At 48.1% G+C, this 21,184-nt stretch overlaps 1 protein-coding gene across 1 annotated transcript; it reads right to left on the bottom strand.

Annotated features, from left to right (window-relative positions):
• Nucleotides 1–1,190: 1,190 nt before the first annotated feature.
• Nucleotides 1,191–19,437, bottom strand: LOC147090541 (zona pellucida sperm-binding protein 3-like). The gene is made up of 9 exons (XM_085977060.1): nt 19,294–19,437; nt 18,611–18,726; nt 18,420–18,523; nt 18,152–18,329; nt 1,985–2,105; nt 1,817–1,908; nt 1,645–1,730; nt 1,374–1,505; nt 1,191–1,297 (listed from the first exon to the last, which is right to left on the bottom strand). The coding sequence occupies exons 1-9, from the start codon at nt 19,435–19,437 to the stop codon at nt 1,191–1,193; spliced, it is 1,080 nt and encodes a 359-aa protein (XP_085833186.1).
• Between the last annotated feature and the right edge of the window lie 1,747 nt (nt 19,438–21,184).

The raw sequence follows: 21,184 nt of genomic DNA, 5'->3' as shown, positions 1-21,184 counted from the left end.
GCCTTGATGGCGACGCCCTATGGTCTTCGCGCACTTCCCCCGCGCTGCTGCTAACGCCGCTCTCCGCGGTTCCCGTGGCAAACTGCAGCTCCTCGCGGCTTTCTACGCGTTTAATTTTTATTATTTCCCCGTCATCGGAACAACCCTGCGGACTCTTGCCTCCCTCTTCTCGGGTCTGTGCGCTGCCCGGCTTCATAGCACCGGCCGCGCCCTGTGTGCTCCACCCTCTCTCTCTCTCTCCTCTTCCCGACAACGCTGCTCGGCCCCGTTGCAAAGCCATCCGCTCGAGCTCTAGACCGCCGCAACCCAGGAAGGATCAGTGTACTACCTGCCACCAGCCCGATTAGCTGAAGCACCATCGACAGGATAACCAAGCCCCGCTCTCGACAGCCTCTCCTGCAATTCTTCAACTCTGCTGACTCAGAGGCCGATGCCCACGGTCGACGCCCGTTTCTTCTGTTTCTTTCTTCCTTCTGGCCTCGACCTCTGATAACTTCGCTTCAGGGATGGATCCCCATGAGGTGGCGCAGACTGTAGGTAAGTTCGTATCTGCTCGTCGCCAGTATTATGTCCGTGTATAATTGAGACACGGACTGCAGGAGTTGGTTATAACAGGTCTTTACTGAATGGAGGCAACCTGGAACTACTATGCAAATGTTACTACACAGGCTTATATACAGGGGTGGTCACTACTGGTACTGCAGTATACAGGGGCTGCAGAATATAGTTCCTTCTGCAAAGTACATACACTACACCCTCGACCCCGAGCAAGTTGTGATCTGGAATGCGCTGCCTGAAAGGGCGCTGGAAGCAGATTCAATGCTAACTTTCAAGAAAGGTGAAGTGGATAAATAATTAAGGGGTGAAAACAGCAGGGATATGGGGAAGAGCAGGAGGGAGTGGGACTAATTGGAGAGCTCTTGCCAAGAGCCAGTGCACACACGATGGACCGAATGGCCTCTTTCTGTGCAGTACCAGTCTAGGTGCCATCCTTTTAAAGGCTACAATACTCCAGGAACAAGTACCTAGTTTCAACTGCCGAAAACAGAGCGGCCTCCAAAACCAGTCTAGTGTCAATTAGACACCTTAGTTTAAGTTCAAACACCAAAGACTATAACTCAACCAAGTCACATTTCAATTTTATTGAAGCATTTTTTGACAAATAAAGCAGCTCAATTGAGGGAGAGGATTCAGTTGTGTTTCCTGGACAGTAGGAAGGCCACCAGAGAGGCTGAGATCAGGACCCCAGCTGCCAACGTCACAGCCACGACCAGAAGCAGCTCAGAAGACACATCACCTGCCGAGAATGAGAAGCCAATATGGAGTCAAGAGTCACAGGACTGGAATTGGGTTTCCATAGAATCAACACTCACCTCGAAAAGAAATCGGAACATCCTCACGAGTTCCAACAGCTTCACTTTCCACCGAATGAACTAGGTCCAGATCTACATCCAGAACGATCAGAGGTCCAAGGGAGGCCTCACTCTCCCACACAGGCTCAGACTCTGCAACAATTAGTTCCATCCAGTTACAAAACATCCATCTTCACCCTCAACACCCAACACCACCACAACATTCCAAGCTCAGATGGGACCTCCCTCCTGCACCTGGAGTGTGGTCTTCCTCCAGATCGCAATCTCTCGCCCCTGCAGTTGCCCCCATCACAACAGGCACAAACCTCATTGGATCCTTCCACCAGGGACAGGTCCAACTTGTTCACCAGGGACCATCTAAACAAGGAAGCAAGCCATCGGTCAGAATGCATTCATGCGCCAAAAACAAGGAGGTCCACCATTCGGGGGTGGATTTCTCTCACCGGTTGGCTGGCTTCTGGAAGGAACAGGCTTTGTTGACCGAATCTGGCCTTTGATCTGCTGCAGCCACTCTCAGGTGGCAACTGATGAAGATCTGCAGGAGACACATCCAGGAGTTACTCAGCGTCAACGCTCACCGTCTTACCTTCCAACATCTGGCCAACTCTTACCAGGTCCCTGGCATCCTCAAAGAAGCGGAACGCATCCAGGATGAACCGGAGCTTGTCCCGGTGATCTCGCGGCGACACAAAAGATGAAAGGGAGTCTTCGCCTCGGCTGTCCAACAGGCAACTGGAAAGAGGGTGGGAAAGAGCTGCCCGATTGCCTGCCTCTCTTCCGCGGCCACGTTCGCGCCCGGGTGGCCCTGGATATGGAGTACGCGGTATCCACTGGCACGCTTGAGGCCTTCCGCGACCGGTGGGCGCCGCGGAGAATGGAGTGCATCATCACCCCCGGCAACCAAATTTTAATTTGATTTGTTAAGGTTCCTTTCAAATTTATGTTAATTTACAGACCTTATCGTTTGCGACCCTTTAAAAAGGGAGCACATGGTTGACTTTTAATAGGCCGTTGCCTATGATAAAGAAAGAGGCAGAGATTGGGTTGACCTTCTCCAAAACCATCAATAGGAAGACACTGGGTGATGTCATCAACCAAATACCAAACCAAAGTGCCCCCATTGGGTGGAGAGCTTTGGGAACCATCGGCCCAAAGTCGCCTGTAAAAGAAAGAAAGACTTGCATTTCTATAGTGCCTTTCACAGCCTCAGGAAATCCCAAAGCGCTTTACAGCCAATGAGGTACTTTTTGGATTGCAGTCACTGTTGTAATGTAGGAAACGCGGCAGCCAATTTGCGCACAGCAAGCTCCCACAAACAGCAATGTGATAATGACCAGATAATCTGCTTTTAGTGATGTTGATTGAGGGATGAATATTTGCCAGGACACCTGGGGATAACTCCCTGCTCTTCTACGAAATAGTGGCCGTGGGATCTTTGACGTCCTTCTGAGAGGGAAGACGGGGCCTCAGTTTAGCATTGCAGCCGAAAGACGGCACCTCCGACAGTGCAGCACTCCCTCAGTGCTGCCCTGGGGTGTCAGCCTAGATTATTATGCTCGAGTCTCTGGAGTGGGACTTAAATCCACAACCGTCTGAGTCAGAGGCAAGGGTGAGTTTGGGATCGATACAGGGTTATGGAGAGAGCAGGGCAGTGGGATTAGTTTGGGGATTGATCCAGGGCTATAGGGAGAGAGCGGGGCAATGGGATAAGTTTAGGATTGATACAGGGCTGTGGGGAGAGAGCGGGGCAGTGGGATAATTTGGGATTGATACAGGGCTATGGGGAGAGAGAGGGACAGTGGGGTCAGTTTGGGATTGATACAGGGCTATGGGGAGAGAGAGGGACAGTGAGATTAGTTTGGGATTGATCCAGGGCTATGGGGAGGGAGCGGGGCAGTGGGTTTAGTTTGGGATTGATACAGGGCTGTGGGGAGAGAGCGGGGCAGTGGGATTAGTTTAGGATTGATACAGGGCTATGGGGAGAGAGCGGGGCAGTGGGATTAGTTTGGGATTGATACAGGGCTATGGGGAGAGAGCGGGGCAGTGGGATTAGTTTGGGATTTATACAGGGCTATGGGGAGAGAGCGGGGCAGTGGGGTTTGTTTGGGATTGATACAGGGCTATGGGGAGAGAGCAGGGCAGTGGGATTAGTTTGGGATTGATACAGGGCTATGGGGAGAGAGCAGGGCAGTGGGATTAGTTTGGGATTTATACAGGGCTATGGGGAGAGAGCGGGGCAGTGGGGTTTGTTTGGGATTGATACAGGGCTATGGGGAGAGAGCAGGGCAGTGGGATTAGTTTGGGATTGATACAGGGCTATGGGGAGAGAGCGGGGCAGTGGGATTAGTTTTGGACAGTGACAGCTGATTGACCATTTTGGACAGGTGTGGCCTACAATGCCTAACCAAGCCAGTGTGTTCCCATGGCAACGGGGCCTTGGCACAGTCCTCCTGGCAATCTACCTGCCACGCTTTGCGTAGCATTCGTGATGAAATGTCAAAGAAAAAGACAGGGACTGAACTGGGAACTGCCCGACCATCGTGAGGCGGAACATTCAGGCGCTGTGAGATGAGGACATGACTACGACCCCAGCACTGGAAGTCTCAGAGGCAGGTTTGGATTGCTGCAGTGGAGAGAGAGAGAGCTGGCGCTGATTTGATGTGCTGAACGGCCTCCCGCTGCACTGCGAACCTCGGGGTGTAGGGGGGGCATCTATTAACTGGTTTATGGTAACATACCTGGCCAGCAGCCTTTTTGCCTGCTGCACTGTAAACCAATTTTAACAGCGGTTCCGAATCGCTACCCCACCTTTCAGTTGTGACTGGAGGACTTATAATTAATGATGTTAAAGCGGACAATTGGTTTGGATATGAGACAAGTCAAAATTTATTAAACTAAAGAAACCATAATCAAATATAAACTATACCACACGAACACAGTAAATGCAGTAAAAGTATATAACAAGGGGGTACAGACGGCAAAAATGAGGGATACAATGACTACAATGTTATTTAAACAATCTTAGCAATTCCCTTAAATCACCACCCCAAACTCCTTGCTAGGTTGTCTTGTTGAGGAGTCAGAACACCCTGCTCACCTGTGGTCCAGCGAAGTAAAAAGAGAGCGATAGCTTCTCAGTAGCTATCTTTATAGCTGTGTGCTGCTGCCGTTCTGTCTGGAAAAATTCCCGCCTAAAGTTCCAGTACACAAACAAAAGGACTGTGATTGGTTGCTGAATTGCTTGTTTAAACATAGCCAGCCATAATCGGCCTCGGGTCAAGTGGGCAACTCCTGACCTCCCTGGTTTGATTGACAGGTCTTTCACACAAACACATTACAAGCTGTAAACCTTTGTGTTTGATCGGGCTCAAAAGCACAAATTTTAATCAAGATGTTCTTTCTCAATGTGTGTGAATACTTCCACGAATTTCCTCGGTTCTGTTGCAGTCCAGCTCAGCCCAGCTCAGCAGTCTTTCGTGGTTCTGAGCATGCTTTAAAACATTGATCTGACCCAGAGGCAATCCAAAACACATAAATCTTCATCCACGATATGGACCAATGTTTCTCTTGTTTTCAGGGGAATTTTGCGAAACCCCTACATTCCCACCTTTTGATACTTCAAACTTGATTGTAGTATCGACTCGAAGGAGTGGGCAAAATTCTCTGACCCCCTCACAAACAACAATCCCCTGTATTTACCTAATAGCTATCTGCCACTGATCCCCATCCCATCTATTCCCCTCAAAATTTGAGAAAAACAAAACCGTGGTATGGTAGGCATCTTACAGATACATCAGTTTTCAATAAGGGGTCTCATACCCCTATACGCTTGTAAAATGATACAATGTAATCCAAATTTACAAACTTTTTACATTATAACTTATTACAAAATGTTACAATCTTAGTTACACAATGTAATCAAAATGATCCCAAGCACAGGGAGGGTCCTACACCTCTGCTCAACTTGGGGCTGTAACACAAAATACAAAAAACAACTCCATTAAACATTTTAAACAAAATGCTGAAATAGAACCACGACCATCCCGTGCCAATGATGGGTCGCGAAACTCGAGTGGGTAATGCTCCTCCCAACCGGGCAGTAAATATTCCTTCCACCCCCCCTTTAATGGTCTTAAACTTTAAAAACACAGACAGAATGGATTTTCCCGAACAGTCCGCTCCACCAGCCCCGAGCCGTTCCCTTGTCCCTTTGTGGAGGCAGGGTACCCCTCATGTTTAAAATATATCTTAGCACAGACCGAGACCGGGGAGCATGGGATCGCGACTCCCAGTCTTTCCCCCTCCCGTCTACCCTCGACTGGCTGTAGAAAATGATGGGTGCCTGTGTGGCGGCTTTCCCTGGCCCCACACTCAACCTTGGATCCCAGATCCGGCCACCCACTCATCCTCCCCAGCCACACTTACACTCTAATTTTGCCCGTGGGCCCCCGGGTGAGTTCCTCCCTTCCCCGAACGCACCCACGTGACTCTTGGGTCTCCCCCTCCCCTATCCAATCTTTCCCGGGCCATCACCACCCACTCCCGGGGAACGCGTCCTTATCTGACCAGGCGCCCGCACTTCCCCACCATGACTCCTCAACAGCGAGGTCTCCCGCAAGTGAACTTCAGTCAGGATAGTGCTGTGTTGGGGGCCATGCCCCACCCAGCTGGGGCCATCTCCTCCCCGTAGGAGGAACAGGCAAGTTCCTCTGGACCCTGTCCATTTTTTTCCCGAAGATCGCTGCGGGGTCTCCTGGATTCGTCCAGTGGCGAGGTGATCCCCAACACTCTGTCTCCATATCTTCATTCGATGCCCAGCTCGGGCTGGGCGAACAGGTCTGCTCCTTGGTTTTCATCCATTAAGAACATAAGAACATAAGAAATAGGAGCAGGAGTAGGCCAATCGGCCCCTCGAGCCTGCTCCACCATTCAATAAGATCATGGCTGATCTGATCCTAACCTCAAATCTTCTATCACTCTGCATCCACCCGAACCCATGTGATCTCCCGGGAGAGGCGAAAAACCAGATAAAGACCCAATGGCCAATTTGGGAGAAAAAAATCTGGGAAATTCCTCTCCGACCCATCTAGGCGATCGAAATTCTTCCAGGAGATCACTCTGTCCCTATATTTTCTACAGTACTTACCTTCTGTAAAGGCGATCTCCACCCCAGCCAGGAACAGGAATAAAACCATCTCCTGAAATCTAACAGAATTAGAACACAGTAGGAGCAGAACAAGGCTACACGGCCCCTGGGCCCGCTCCACTACCCACAGGGCCATGACCATTCCGAACCCAGACTCATGTCCAATTTCCTGCCCGCTCCCCGTAACCCTTAATTCCCTTTACTTCTAGGAAACTATCTATTTCTGTTTTAAATGTATTTAATGATGTAGCTTCCACAGCTTTCTGGGGCAGCAAATTCCACAAACCTACCACCCTCTGAGTGAAGAAGTTTCTCCTCATCTCAGTTTTGAATGAGCAGCCCCTTATTTTAAGATTATGCCCCCTAGTTCTAGTTTCACCCATCATTGGGAACATCCTCACCGCATCCACCCGATCAAGCCCCTTCACAATCTTATATGTTTCAATAAGATCGCCTCTCATTCTTCTGAACTCCAATGAGTAGAGTCCCAATCTACTCAACCTCTCCTCATATGACCACCCCCTCATCCCCGGGATTAACCGAGTGAACCTTCTTTGTACTGACTCGAGAGCAAGTATGTCTTTTCTTAAGTATGGACACCAAAACTGTACGCAGTATTCCAGGTGCGGCCTCACCAATACCTTGTACAACTGCAGCAATACCTCCCTGTTTTTATATTCCAACCCCCTAGCAATAAAAGCCAACATTCCATTGGCCTTCTTAATCACTTGCTGCACCTGCATACTAACTTTTTGAGTTTCGTGCACCAGGACCCCCAGATCCCTTTGTACTACAGTACTTTCCAGTTTCTTGCCATTAAGATAATAACTTGCTCTATGATTTTTCCTGCCAAAGTGCATAACCTCACACTTTCCAGTATTCTCCTGCAAAACATAAAAGGACATGCAGCCAGGTCTCTCCCTGACCTGCTGTTTAGGTGGAGGCGTGGTCAGGTCCCTCGACCTCGGACCAAAACACAAACATTTGGCACACTTGTAAACTTAAACTTACACTTAAACTCAAAACATTTGAAAACATTCTAAACTTAAAATACATCTTAAAAGCACACTACGATCAAAACGCAATCAATACAAAGCTATAATACAAATGCCAACTGTCTCCGGGCAGCCAGGCTAATCTCTGGCCCCATCGCAGGTTGCTGCTGGCTGCAGCGAAGCTGGACTGCTTCCTGCTGCTGGTCCCTCGCAGCTTCTGGCTGCCGGTTTGGGACCTCTGTTCTTTGGCTTCTCCCTGGTTCGGGAGACCGCCCTACTCCACTGTAAAGTGGGTGACCATGCTTTCTTGGGCTGGGGCACCCGAAGAGACCTTCTGAGGGGCGTCTCAGTGGGGGAAACTTTGGCTGGCGGACCCTGAGCTTGGGTCACAGCCCTAGCTGGCTGGGAACCTTCTCCCCCATGGCCAAAACCTGTTACCAGCTCCCCTGCAAGAGGAATTGCTATCCCTGCCCCCCCAGGGTCCCACATCATGGGGGGAACCATTCTAGAGGCTGGCTGGGAAGCTGGTCCCTTTAAACAGGCGAGTGCGCCTGCGTGAATCTCCTCCCCTGAGTCCCGCGGCAGAGGCTGTGACGCCTCTGTATTCAAACAGGTGGCCGCGCCTGCGCAAACCTCCTTTTGGCAAAACTCTCCCCTCAGGCGCGCGACCGCGCCTGCGTGGGAAAACTGAGGAAGGTCCACTGGGGGTACGGGCTGGGGAACCGCGCCTGCGCGAGCAGTTTCAGTGGATGGAGTGGCAGCAGCCTGCAGATTTCTGATCCCAGGCTGCTGTTTCTCTGTTCCTAAGCCACCTAACCAATTCAAATTCGAACTTTTGTTAAAATTTAGGTCCCATTGGGGCGGGGAAGTGTCCCAACTTGTGGGTTGGACAACTTTTCCCTGAAAACAAGCCACAGCACCTGTCTTTACAGGCTGTGAACTTGAACTTGACTAGTGGGCAAACTCATGTTCCCTTCCCCGAGTGGCTTTAAATGGGGAATTTTGGACTTGGACCTACCTTTGGTCTGTGGCCAAAACTATCCCGTGTGCCTCCCTTGTCCAGGATTTCTGCTACTGGACCTGCTCTACAGGGGTCCCAGAACTCTCCTTCCCTGTTCCCTAGCTTAAACAGCTTACTCTGCCCAGGAATGGCTCCTCCCCCCACACAAGCCACCGCACTTGCCTGTGAACTTGTACCTACTGTGGGCTGAGGATTCCTATTCTCAGGCTCACTCCCAGCTGCCTGGTTGGGGTTGACTTTAAACCCCTTTCTTTCCAGTGATTGTGGGGAGGCAGAGGTGGGTGAGGGGGCTGCAGCACCACTGATGGCTGCTCCCTTTCCCTGATTGGCCCTCATGAGAGATTTTAACGTCTCCAGGACAGACTCGATTGTGTCTGTCTCTGCCTTTTGAGTTGGGGCTCCGGGGTTCCTGGCTGCATCATCTCTCCCAGGCTTTTTACAATCCCTGCGCCAGTGGCCCTCCTCCCCACACTTGTAACAAGTGACCTTGTTTTGGGAGGGATGGCTCCCCTCCTGGCGCCTCTCTTTCTGATATGGAGCCCCAGGTTTATCTAACTCCCTATCCAGCACCGTTCTGGGTGCTGCCTGTGGGATGGTTCTACTTGGGCTGCCAGTAAAATCCGGCTGACCTGCCTTCGGGCTGATCAGGCAAATCATTCCCCTTACTCGCTTTAAAGCCACGTTAAGGCTTTCTATCTCTGCCCTACAGGGGCCATGATCTGCTTCCTCAAACCTTAGGTCACAGGCCAGCTTATAAGTTGCCTTTACCTCCCTAACCTTCTCCTCCTGCTCTGTTACTTCTGAGGTGAGGCGGGCATTCTCTTCCCGCAGTCTCATCTCGCTCCTCTTTGCTTCTATAATTTGGTACTTTAGGAATTCTATCTCGTTCCTTGCATGGCTTTTTCCCTCGCTAGCTTCTTGGGTGAGGTGTGCGATTTCCTCCTGTAGCCTCATCTCACTGTCCCTCGCCTCTGTGACTTCCTGCACAAGGCGCTCTATAAATGCCTGGCATTTTGTGACCTCTAGTGTGAGGCGTGCATTCACTTCCCGCACCCTCATCCCACTAGCTCTGGCCTCATTCACCTCTCTCATGAGGCGTTCTACCCCCGCCTGGCATTTCTCAAACTGGGACTCCTGATTCTTGGCCTCTTTAACCTCCTCCTGCTCTCTCCTCTCACCCTTCCTAACCCAGCCACCTATACCCCGATAGGTCAGACTACACGCTGCCACTACCTTCCGCAGGACTGCCCACAGACTGAAAGCAAGAAAGAGAAGAGCTGATGCTTGCTGCAGATCCAAATCACTCATCAAATCAAGAACTGCCTCCAGTCCCATCTGGGGTGCCATTTTGTAGGGGGGCATCTATTAACTGGTTTATGGTAACATACCTGGCCAGCAGCCTTTTTGCCTGCTGCACTGTAAACCAATTTTAACAGCGGTTCTGAATCGCTACCCCACCTTTCAGTTCTGACTACAGGACTTATAATTAATGATGTTAAAGCGGACAATTGGTTTGGATATGAGACAAGTCAAAATTTATTAAACTAAAGAAACCATAATCAAATATAAACTATACCACACGAACACAGTAAATGCAGTAAAAGTATATAACAAGTGGGTACAGACGGCAAAAACGAGAGATACAATGACTACAATGTTATTTAAACAATCTTAGCAATTCCCTTAAATCACCACCCCAAACTCCTTGCTAGGTTGTCTTGTTGAGGGGTCAGAACACCCTGCTCACCTGTGGTCCAGCGAAGTAAAAAGAGAGCGATAGCTTCTCAGTAGCTATCTTTATAGCTGTGTGCTGCTGCCGTTCTGTCTGGAAAAATTCCCGCCTAAAGTTCCAGTACACAAACAAAAGGACTGTGATTGGTTGCTGAATTGCTTGTTTAAACATAGCCAGCCATAATCGGCCTCGGGTCAAGTGGGCAACTCCTGACCTCCCTGGTTTGATTGACAGGTCTTTCACACAGACACATTACAAGTTGTCTAGCTGACTGCGATTGGTTGCTGAACATAGCCAGCCATAACAACCTGTCTCTGTGGCCTCGGGTCAAGTGGGCAACTCCTGACCTCCCTGGTTTGATTGACAGGTCTTTCACACAAACACATTACAAGCTGTAAACCTTTGTGTTTGATCGGGCTCAAAAGCACAAATTTTAATCAAGATGTTCTTTCTCAATGTGTGTGAATACTTCCACGAATTTCCTCGATTCTGTTGTAGTCCAGCTCAGCCCAGCTCAGCAGTCTTTCGTGGTGCTGAGCATGCTTTAAAACATTGATCTGACCCAGAGGCAATTCAAAACACATAAATCTTCATCCACGATGTGGACCAATGTTTCTCTTGTGTTCAAGGGAATTTTGCGAAACCCCTACAGGTGGTTCAGAGACACCTGAGCCAACAAACTCATCTGATTGGCGGTCCGACAGAAAACCACTCCCACCGCACGTGCTCAACAGATTCTACCCCCATCGCAGCCAGAAGAGTCTCTGATCTTCAAATGTAATTCACTGCCTGAAGTGTTGTGAGGCATTTTAATATGGTAAGGAACCATATAATTGCAGATTTTATCAATAAACCTGAAACCTGCCCCAACAGTAGATTATCTTAAAGGTGTCAGCTGGTAACACTCTCGCCTCTGAGTCAGAAAGTTGAGGGTTCAAGTCCCACTTCAAAGACTTGAGCACAAAATCCAGGCTGACACTCCCAGTGCAGTGCTGAGGGAGTGCTGCACTGTCAGAGGTGCCGTCTTTTGGATGAGACGATAAACCGAGGTCCCATCTGCCCTCTTAGGTGGATGTAAAAGATCCTATGCTGCTATTGGAAGAAGAGCAGGGGGGAGTTCTCCCCAGTGTCCTGGGGTCAATATTTATCCCTCAATCAACATCACTAAATACAGATTATCTGGTCATTTTCACATTGCTGTTTGGAGGATCTTGCTGTATACAAAATGGCTGCCGTGTTTCCCACATTATGACAGTGACTCCACTTCAAAAAGTACTTCATTGGCTGTAAAGCGCTTTGGGGCGTCCTGAGGTCATGAAAGGCGCTATATAAATTCAAGTCTATCTCCCAATCTACATGATTATAGAAGGAGTTATAAGACAGACTGACTTACATTTATACAGCGCCTTTCACGACCACCGGACATCCCGAAGCACTTTACAGCCAACGAAGTATTTTTCAAAGTGTAGTCACTGTTGTAATGTAGGAAACACGGCAGCCAATTTGCGCACAACAAGCTCCCACAAACAGCAATGTGATAATGACCAGATCATCTGTTTTTCGTGGTGTTGATTGAGGGATAAATATTGGCCCCAGGACACCGGGGAGAATTCCCTTGCTCTTCTTCGAAATACCGCCCGTGGGATCTTTTACATCCACCTGAGAGGGCAGACGGGCCCTCGGTTTAACGTCTCATCCGAAAGACGGCACCTCTGACAGTGCGGCGCTCCCTCAGCACTGCACTGGAGTGTCAGCCGGCATTAATGTGCTCAAGTCTCTGGAGTGGGACTCGAACCCACAACCTTCTGGGAATACCGCACCTTTCGTGATCTCAGGACGTGCCAGCCTCCCAGAGATGAATCTTTTAACTCCTGGAGACGCTGGGACAATCCTGGAGGGCTGCTAACCCGAGCACAGACCCACAAAATAATACATCAACTGGGCTTTGATGGCAGCTGTTTACAGGGGTGGGGCAGGGGGTGCTGGCTGTGAATAAAATGTTAACTGGTTTACTCAAACAAGCGCTTCTGTGATTATACATATGTATTGGGGGACTTCAGTATGAATGCACATCAACTTTTTGTATGTTGTGCATGAGCCTTTTTGCAGACACTCACTAAACCCAGATGAGACTGACTGCCACGTCTCTATTCGCCTGTAGTCTCGACTATTCCAATGCTGACCTTCCACGCTCTGCCCTCCATTATCTTGAGGCCATCCAAAACTCTGCTGCCCGTATCCTAACTCGCACCAAGTCCCATTCACCCCTCGCTGACCTACATTGATTCCCGGTTAAGCAACGCCTTAATTTTAAAAATTCTCATCCTTGTTTTGAAATCCCTCCAACCTCCTCCAGCCCCACAACCCTCCGCGAGCTCGGCGCTCCTCCAATTTTGGCCTCTTGAGCATCCCCAACTGGGGAATTTATAATGGGAAACAAAGAAATAGCAGACCAATTAAATACATATTTTGGTTCTGTCTTCACAAAGGGGGACACAAATAACCTCCCAGAAATGTCAGGGAACATAAGGTTCAATGAAAGGGAGGAGCTGAAAGAAATCAGTATTTGTAGTGAAATGGTGTTAGGGAAATTGATGGGATTGAAGGCCGATAAATCACGAGGGCCTGATAATCTACATCCTAGGGTACTTAAGGAAGTGGCCCTAGAAATAGTAGATGCATTGCTGATCATCTTCCAACATTCGTTGGAATCTGGAACAGAACCCATGGATTGAAGGGTAGCTAATGTTACCCCACTATTCAAAAAAGGTGGGAGAGAAAACGGGGAATTACAGATCTCGGTAAGCCTGACATCGGTAGTGGGGAAAATGCTAGAGTCCATTATAAAAGATGTAATAGCAGAGCACTTGGAAAACAGAGACAGGATCGGACAAAGTCAACATGGATTTACGAAAGGTAAATCGTGCTCGACTAATCTACTGGAATTTTTTGAGGATGTAACTAGTAAAATAGATAAGGAGAACCAGTGGATGTGGTGTATTTGGACTTTCAGAAAGCTTTCGATAAGGTCCCACATAAGAGATTAGCGTGTAAAGTTAAGGCACATGGGATTGGGGGCAAGGTATTGACTTGGATAGAGAACTGGTTGGCAGATAGAAAGCAAAGAGTTGGAATAAACGGGTCTTTTTCCGAGTGGCAGGCAGTGACTAGTGGGTTACCGCAGGGATCGGTCCTTGGACCCCAGCTATTCACAATATATATTAATGATCTAGACAAGGGAACAAGATGTAATATCTCCAAGTTTGCAGATGACACAAAGCTGGGTGGGCGTGTGTGCTGTGAGGAGGATACCGAGAAACTACAGGATGATTTGGACAGGTTGGGCAGAAGCATGGCAGATGCAATATAACATGGATAAATGTGAGGTTATCCACTTTGGTGGCAAAAACAGGAAGGCAGATTATAAACTGAATAGCAATAGATTGGGAGAAGGGGAAATGCAATGAGACCTGGGTGACCTTGTGCACCAGTCGCTGCAGGTAAGCATGCAGGTGGTTAAGAAGGCAAATGGTATGTTGGCCTTCATAGCAAGAGGGTTTGAGTACAGGAACAAGGATGTCTTGCTGCAGTTGTACAGGGCCTTGGTGAGACCACATCTTCAGTATTGTGTGCAGGTTTGGTCGCCTTATCTGAGAAAGGATATTCTTGCCCTGGAAGGAGTTCAGCGAAGATTCACCAGGCTGATACCTGGGATGGCAGGAATGACGTATGAGGAGAGATTGAGTCAACTGGGCTTGTACTCGCTGGAGTTTAGAAGAATGAGAGGGGATCTCATTGAAACTTATAAAATTCTGGCAAGACTAGATGCAGGGAGGATGTTCCCGATGGTCGGGGAATCCGGAACCAGGGGTCACAGTCTAAAGGAGAAGGGGTAAGTCATTTAGGACAGAAATGAGGAGGAATTTCTTCACCCAGAGAGTGGTGAACCTGTGGAATTCTCTACCACAGAAGGCAGTAGAGGCCAATTCATTAAATATATTCAAGAAGGAGTTGGATATATTTCTTAAGGCTAAAGGGATCAAGGGGTATGGGGAGAAAGCAGGGACCGGGTACTGAACTTGGATGATCAGGCATGATCGCATTGAATGGTCGACTCCTGCTCCTATCTTATGTTTCTATGTAATCGCTCCACCATTGGTGGTTTTGCCTTCAACTGCCTGGGCCCCAAACTCTGGAATTCCCTCCTGTAATGCATGTACCTTTAAGGGGAGAACTACTTTTTACAGCTCCTGTATACTATAGTACCGGCAGTGACCACACCTGTATATAAACCCTGAGAAATGATCTGTACAGCTAGTTCTAGAGTAACCCTCATTCAATAAACCCCTGTTGAATCGTTCCCTGCAGTTTGTTGTCTGCTTATTGAAGAACAACATTAAGATACACGGATCTAACACCTCCCTAAACCTCTCCAATGCTCTATGTTCCTTAAAACCTACCTCTTTCACCAAGCTTTTGGTCATCTGCCCTAATACCTCCTTATGTGGCTTGGTGTCAAATTTTATTCAATAGGGCTTCTGTGGTTAAGTATTGACAACAATTCTACTGCAGATTTCAGCCAGCATTCACTGACCAGGGTCGGCCACGAGAGATACAAAAGTGTGCTCGGTAAGTTTGTGTGGATTCCATCCCCACCTGCTGTTGGAGATCCAATACGGCAACTGAACCCCAATTGGGGGCCTAGTATGTTGGTTAGGCATAATTATTTTTTACTGTAGGTCCCACACTCACATCAGATGTTTAGAAAGAATAATCTTTTATTTATACAGCACCATACCCAGATTCAGGCTGTCCCACCAACGCCTTAAACATTCACTCCCTCCAGCACTGGCACACCGTGGCTGCAGTGTGTACCATCTACAAGATGCACTGCAGCAACTCGCCAAGGCTTCAGCAGCACCTCCCAAACCCACGACTACTTCCCCCTAGAAGGGCAAGGGCAGCAGGTGCATGGGAACACTGCCACCCCCAAGTTCCCCTCCAAGTCACACACACCATCCTGACTTGCAAGTATATCATCAATCCTTCATCACTGGGTCAAAAATCCTGGAACTCCCCAACAGCACACTGACCAACTGGACTAGAAAGCAGCTCACCACCACCACATTCTCAAGGCTAACTAGGGATGGGCAATAAATGCAGGCCTTGCCAGTGCCAGCCACATCCCATGAACAAATTTAAAAATGCATTTCATAACCAATGAATTACTTTTGAAACGTAGCCACTGGTCAGACACATGGTGGCCCATCAAGAGCCTACAAACAGCAATGTGATAACAGCCAGATCATCTTCTGATGTTGGCTGATGGATAACAATTGGTCAGAGGGAAGAACTCACCTGCTCTTCTTCCAAAAGTGCCACAGGATCTTTTACATCCACCCGAGGGGCCAGAAGTGGCCTCGGTTTAACTTCTCATCCGAAAGATGGCACCTCCGACAGTGCAGCACTGGGGGCGTCAGCCTGGCTTTTGTACTCAAGGTTTCTATAGTGGGATTTGAACCTACGACCTTCCGACTCAGGCTAGAGTGCTGTCCACTGAGCCACGGCCAACACCGAAAGCCATTTAAGGGGCCTTCAGAGATGCAATTCCTCAGGTGACTAATCCTGCAGGTTAACAAGCCATCGACAGCACAGAAACAGGCTATTCAGCCCAACTAGTCCATGCTCCACACGAGCCTCCTCCCACCCTTCATCTCACCCAAACAGCATATCCTTCCTCCCTCATGCTTAGAGCTCCCCCTTAAATGCAGCTACACCATTCGCCTCAACCACTCAGTGGTAACGAGTTTCACATTCTCACCACTCTCTGGGTAAAGAAGTTTCTCCTGAATTCACCATTGGAATCATTAGTTAGTTACTACCTTGTAGTTACAGGCCCAGTTCTGGTCTTGCCCACAAGTGGAAACATCTCTATGTCTAACCTATCGAACCCAGTCATAATTTTAAACACCCTCAGCCTTCTCTTTCCTAGAGAAGGCAACCCAAACAGGTCAATCTTTCCTAATAAGCATAATCTCAGTTCTGGCATCATCCTAGTAAATGTTTTGCACCCTCTCTAGTGCTGCTATCATTTTTAGAATATGGACATCTACCCCATGTAGACTTATTAACCCAGTCAGTTATCGAGGACTAAACAACCTCCACTTCTAGTAATAAGTTAATCCCAGCATAAAAATTTCCAGGAACATTGCAATTTCATGGGGCTCAATAATCAGTCCCACTAACCTCACGCCACAAGAGCCCCACAAACCTCCTTAACAAGGGACAAACAGCAGGCCAAGATAACTCGCTCCAGGCAAACACTTCCAAGTTGCTGTTAATAAACTAGTGAAATGGGGCAGATACCCCAGTAGCCTGATATCTGGTGAAAAGCTTAAATACACTCAGCAGGCATGCCACTGGGTCAAGAATCATTAATGGAAGTAAATAAATATGGAAAACTTCCCATATTCAGAATGCAAATCCCCAGCCTTGATCAATGACCAAATGCAAGCAATAACCATGACAGATTTGCTAATTTCACCACTTTATTAATCACAAGTTGTTGCGCAGGGTTTGCTTGTGTTTCCTGTACAGGAACAAGGCGATCAAAGAAGCAGAGATCAGAGAGACAGCAGTCACAGTCAGGGCCACCATCAGGACCACCTCAGACTCAGCACCTAAACAGCAATGAGAAACCAACAGTGAGTGAAGGAAATACTGAGGGGGAAATGGAAACTAGCAGTCGGCCAACTCACCACCTGGAGACCTCTCCGCCATCCGTTGCTCAACCTCATTAAGGGACTCAGCTGCCAGGTCTGTCACATCAGTGTCCAGAATGACCAGGGGTCCAAGGGAGGCCTCACCCTCCCACTTCAATTCAGCATCACTCCCTGCAATATCAAACATTCCAGTTAGAGGGTAAAGGGCAACCTCCAACATCTAGAGAATCAATGTCCTACCAGCGTCAGGTACAAGATCCCTCCTTCCTCTGGAATCAAATCCAAACTCCCTTGTGGCACTGCAGTTGCCCAAGTGACAACAGGCACAAACGTCATTGTTGGATACTTCCAATGGAGCCCAGCTAAACAAGAGAATCAGTTTCACAATCAGGTTGGGCATCACTTCCCCACACAACACATCCCTGAGGGAGAGAGGGGGCACTTACACATTCTGCATCTTCTGGAAAGTACAAGCTTTGCTCATGGAATCTCTCCGATCCACTGCAGCAACCTTCAGGTGACAGGAGATGAAAATCTGAGGGACACAGTCAACACAAGTCATTATATAGTGACTCCCTCCCAACTTGGGAACTCAATGAACAGGTGGATTCAGGGGACAAGTAGCAGAATGGATAGCAAGCTGGCTAGAAACAGAGAAAAGTGGTTAATGTTAGTGATTCATAGGATCACAGGATATACAGCAGAGGGATTTCAGGGGAAACTTCTTTACCCAGAGTGGTGAGAATATGGAACTCGCTACCACGGAGTGTTTGAGGCAAATAGTGTAGATGCATTTAAGGGGAAGCTAGATAAATACATCAGGGAGAAAGGAATAGAAGGATATGTTGGAGTTAGATGAAGAGGGGTGGGAGGACACTCGTGTGGAGCACAAGCCAGTTATGCAGAATGGCTGTAAATACTTTGCAATGGTCGGCTTCCTCTTACCAAGGAACGGTCATCTCCAAAGAAGCGGAACGCATCCAGGTCAAAGTGGAGCTTGTCCAGCTCACGCCCGTCTCTTGGCAACACGAAGGTTGAGAAGGAGTCCTCAGCTTTGCTGTCCAGGAGGCAACTGAAGAAATAATTTTTAAAAAGGAACATGGAGTGAATCAAGAGAAGCCATTGAGACAGGACTAGCTGGAGAAAGCAGAGTGCTCCTTACCCATTGTAGTCAATGATGCTGTATCGCGGGGTGGAGTCCTCGTCTGGGCTTAACGTAGCGACACAGCGATCAATGTAGAGCTTCAGGGGCATGTGGTTGGTCATTGAAACAGAGGCCTCAATGTGAATGAGGTCACCCAGGTAGTAGACAGTCGAGGTGCGCTCTGTGAGCCAGTCATCTGAAGTACAAGAGGGACAAGGGTTGGAGACTGGGTACAACTGCCAGTGGGTGACTACAGGAAGTCATTCCCCATCCACCCATCACATACCGTTCATTAGGCGCAGAGAGAATGACAGAAGCCCCTGTCCAGACTTGGTGGAGCTGAACGGGATCCAGGTGGGCTTGATCGGGTCACTGCTCACATTGCCCTTCCTGGAAAGACAATGGAGCCATTTTAGGACAAGGTCAGAGAACTACACCAGCTGTAGACGTTATTCGCGACAGTGTAAAGAATCTTACCTAAAATAGTGGCACTCAATGGGAACGACAGCTCCATTAGTTCTCACAATGACAGATCCATGGGCCTTGGGGGTGTGGTTCAGGTGGGTGGCGTAGACCAGGAAATCTCCAGACATCTGAAAGACATCAGGTTCAGAAATGGACAACATTCTACTCAGGTGGTTGGAAGTTGTGCAGCCTCAGTAGCTAATGCAAGGAGGGGGATTGCAAGCACAAGACAATTAAACAGAATAAAGACTCAATGAAAAGGACAGCTTCACTTCAATAAAAGGAGCCACAGGTTGATAATTTAGAGCAATGAAAAGAACAAGATTAAATCCTCATTTAAATCACAGCTCCTCTGTATGAGAGACAGAGAGACAAAAACTGAATATTGTAGATAACTGAACCATTAAACTGAATCCCCAGGGACCTGAAAATCCACAAGACAAGATGTATGGAAGGAAAAGTTTGAAGAACTAAGTGAAGGCTCAAGGCCAATAGGGCTGAGATCACAATGTTGGAGAGACTCGGGAAGACCAGTTAAAGCAAAGGACAATGCATAATTCAACACAAGTCTGGGGATTTAAAAGCAGGAGACAGGAATCTCCTCAACATCAATGACATTTCACCAAAGGTAGGAATAAAGAGTTGGGTCTAATCCAGCCACCAAGCTTAGAGCAAGAGTTGAGGAATCACATTACCTTCACTCTGCTGCCACACTCATGCAGCCCATAATCAAAGAGGACGGTGTGGTTCTGAGAGTAGATCCCGGTTGGCCGACAACCTGCCGTCCCCAGGGTCAGGTCAGCAGCTTTAATCAGGTGCCTGGTTCCAAATAAATCCATCTGTACCCTGACCAGCAGGTTGTGCTCTCCACACTGCACCCTCACAGTCTGCAGTGGAGACACACTGCGCCCCTCAGACACACTGAAACCGGAGCCAAAGGGAGACCCAGGAGAAGGGACTCTCTGAGGCCCAGGGGTGGCTTTTACTCTTCTCCATGGAAACCTCTGGCCCCCAAACTGTTGCCAAATATCAGAGGAACAAACAGCTCCAACTAACACCAGCACTGGGAGCAAACCCCTCACTACAAAATCCCCCATGATACTAAACAACTCAACTATCCCTTCACCCCTCAACAAGCACCTTTTATACACACAACCTGCAGTCACATTGAGCCGATTGGCCCCAAGCTCCACAATTTCTACCCAATGACAGAACTCATGTATTTATTGCCAGGAGGGCCTATTTTAATTCGACCAATCGGAGTGACTCTTTTGATTGGGTGGTTACACAAATCAACTGTACACTTTTATGTGTGGGTGATTAACCAGTTAGTCTGTAAATAAATAAAACTTTAAAGGAACCTGAACAAACTAATTTCAAATTTGATTGCTCTTCTTGATTAAAGCAATTGACTGTAACTTAAGAAAACATTCGACCAATAGGGGTGCTCTTTTGGTTAAACTAATCAACTGTAAATTAATAAAACTTGAAATAAAACTTGACAAAAAAAGAAAAAAAAAGAATAAAAAAAGGAAAAAAATGCCAGAACTGATGGATTTATTGCCAGGAGGGCCTATTACAATTTGGTCAATCACCCCCACCTGAAAGAGTCACACAAGGGCACATTTTGATGGGCACCATTAATACAGTAGTCATCCACTTTGGATCTAAAAAGGATAGATCAGCGTACTTTCCCAATGGTGAAAAGCTCGGAATTTAGAAAGTTAAGGGGTGATTTGATTGAAGTTTTCCAGATATTAAGGGGAACCGATAGGGTACACAGAGACAAACTAATTCCGCTGGTTGGGAGTTCAGGACAAGGTAGCATAGCCTAAAAATTAGAGCCAGATCTTTCAGAAGTGAAGTTAGGAAACACTTCTACACACAAAGGGTGGGAGAGGTTTGGAACTCTCTTCCGCTAACGGCAGTTGTTGCTGGGTCAATTGTTCATTTTAAATCTGACATTGATAGATTTTTGATAACCAAAGGTATTAAGGGATATGGGCCAAAGGCGGGTATATGGAGTTAGGTCCCAGATCAGCCATGATCTCATTGAATGAGGCGACAGGCTCGAGGGGCTGAATGGCCTCCTCCTGTTCCCATGTTCCTATGTCTAATGTGGATTTTTTTAATTGAGCCATAAAATGACATGGGTTGTCCCGGTGTCATCAACAGAGGAACGAATTTATACCTGGCCTCCCTCTTTAAGTTGGCACAACTAACAAAGGAACTCAAACACAGAATGTTCTTTCGACAAAACAACAGGAAACTCATAAAAGTCAATCATAATATTATTACTCGTGTCGATAAAACTCTCCATTCCCTGCGGTGCCTATCGGTTGCGGGAGGCCTCGAGTGTACCGGTGGGCATTGCCCGCTCCCTCTCCAGGGAGCCTGGCGTGCAAACACTCGGAGTCCAATGGGTTTTCCAGAAGCTTCTACAAGTGGCTGGATCCGGACGGGATCATTGCCTCATTGAACCGGATCGGAAAGTTGGACCTTAATCAGTTGATATGTACTGTGGGACATTAGTTCGGACAGACTCTTTGTTCTTGTTAGTGGTGTCCTGTCCCTTGCGGGGAGGAC

Source organism: Somniosus microcephalus, unplaced genomic scaffold (genome assembly GCF_052327205.1).
Source record: "Somniosus microcephalus isolate GS21.2 unplaced genomic scaffold, FLI_Smic_1.0 unresolved_chr4, whole genome shotgun sequence".
In the NCBI taxonomy this organism is placed as follows: domain Eukaryota; kingdom Metazoa; phylum Chordata; class Chondrichthyes; order Squaliformes; family Somniosidae; genus Somniosus; species Somniosus microcephalus.
The sequence above is the reverse complement of the archived record's forward strand: the minus strand, read 5'-3'. Positions and strand labels throughout refer to the sequence as shown.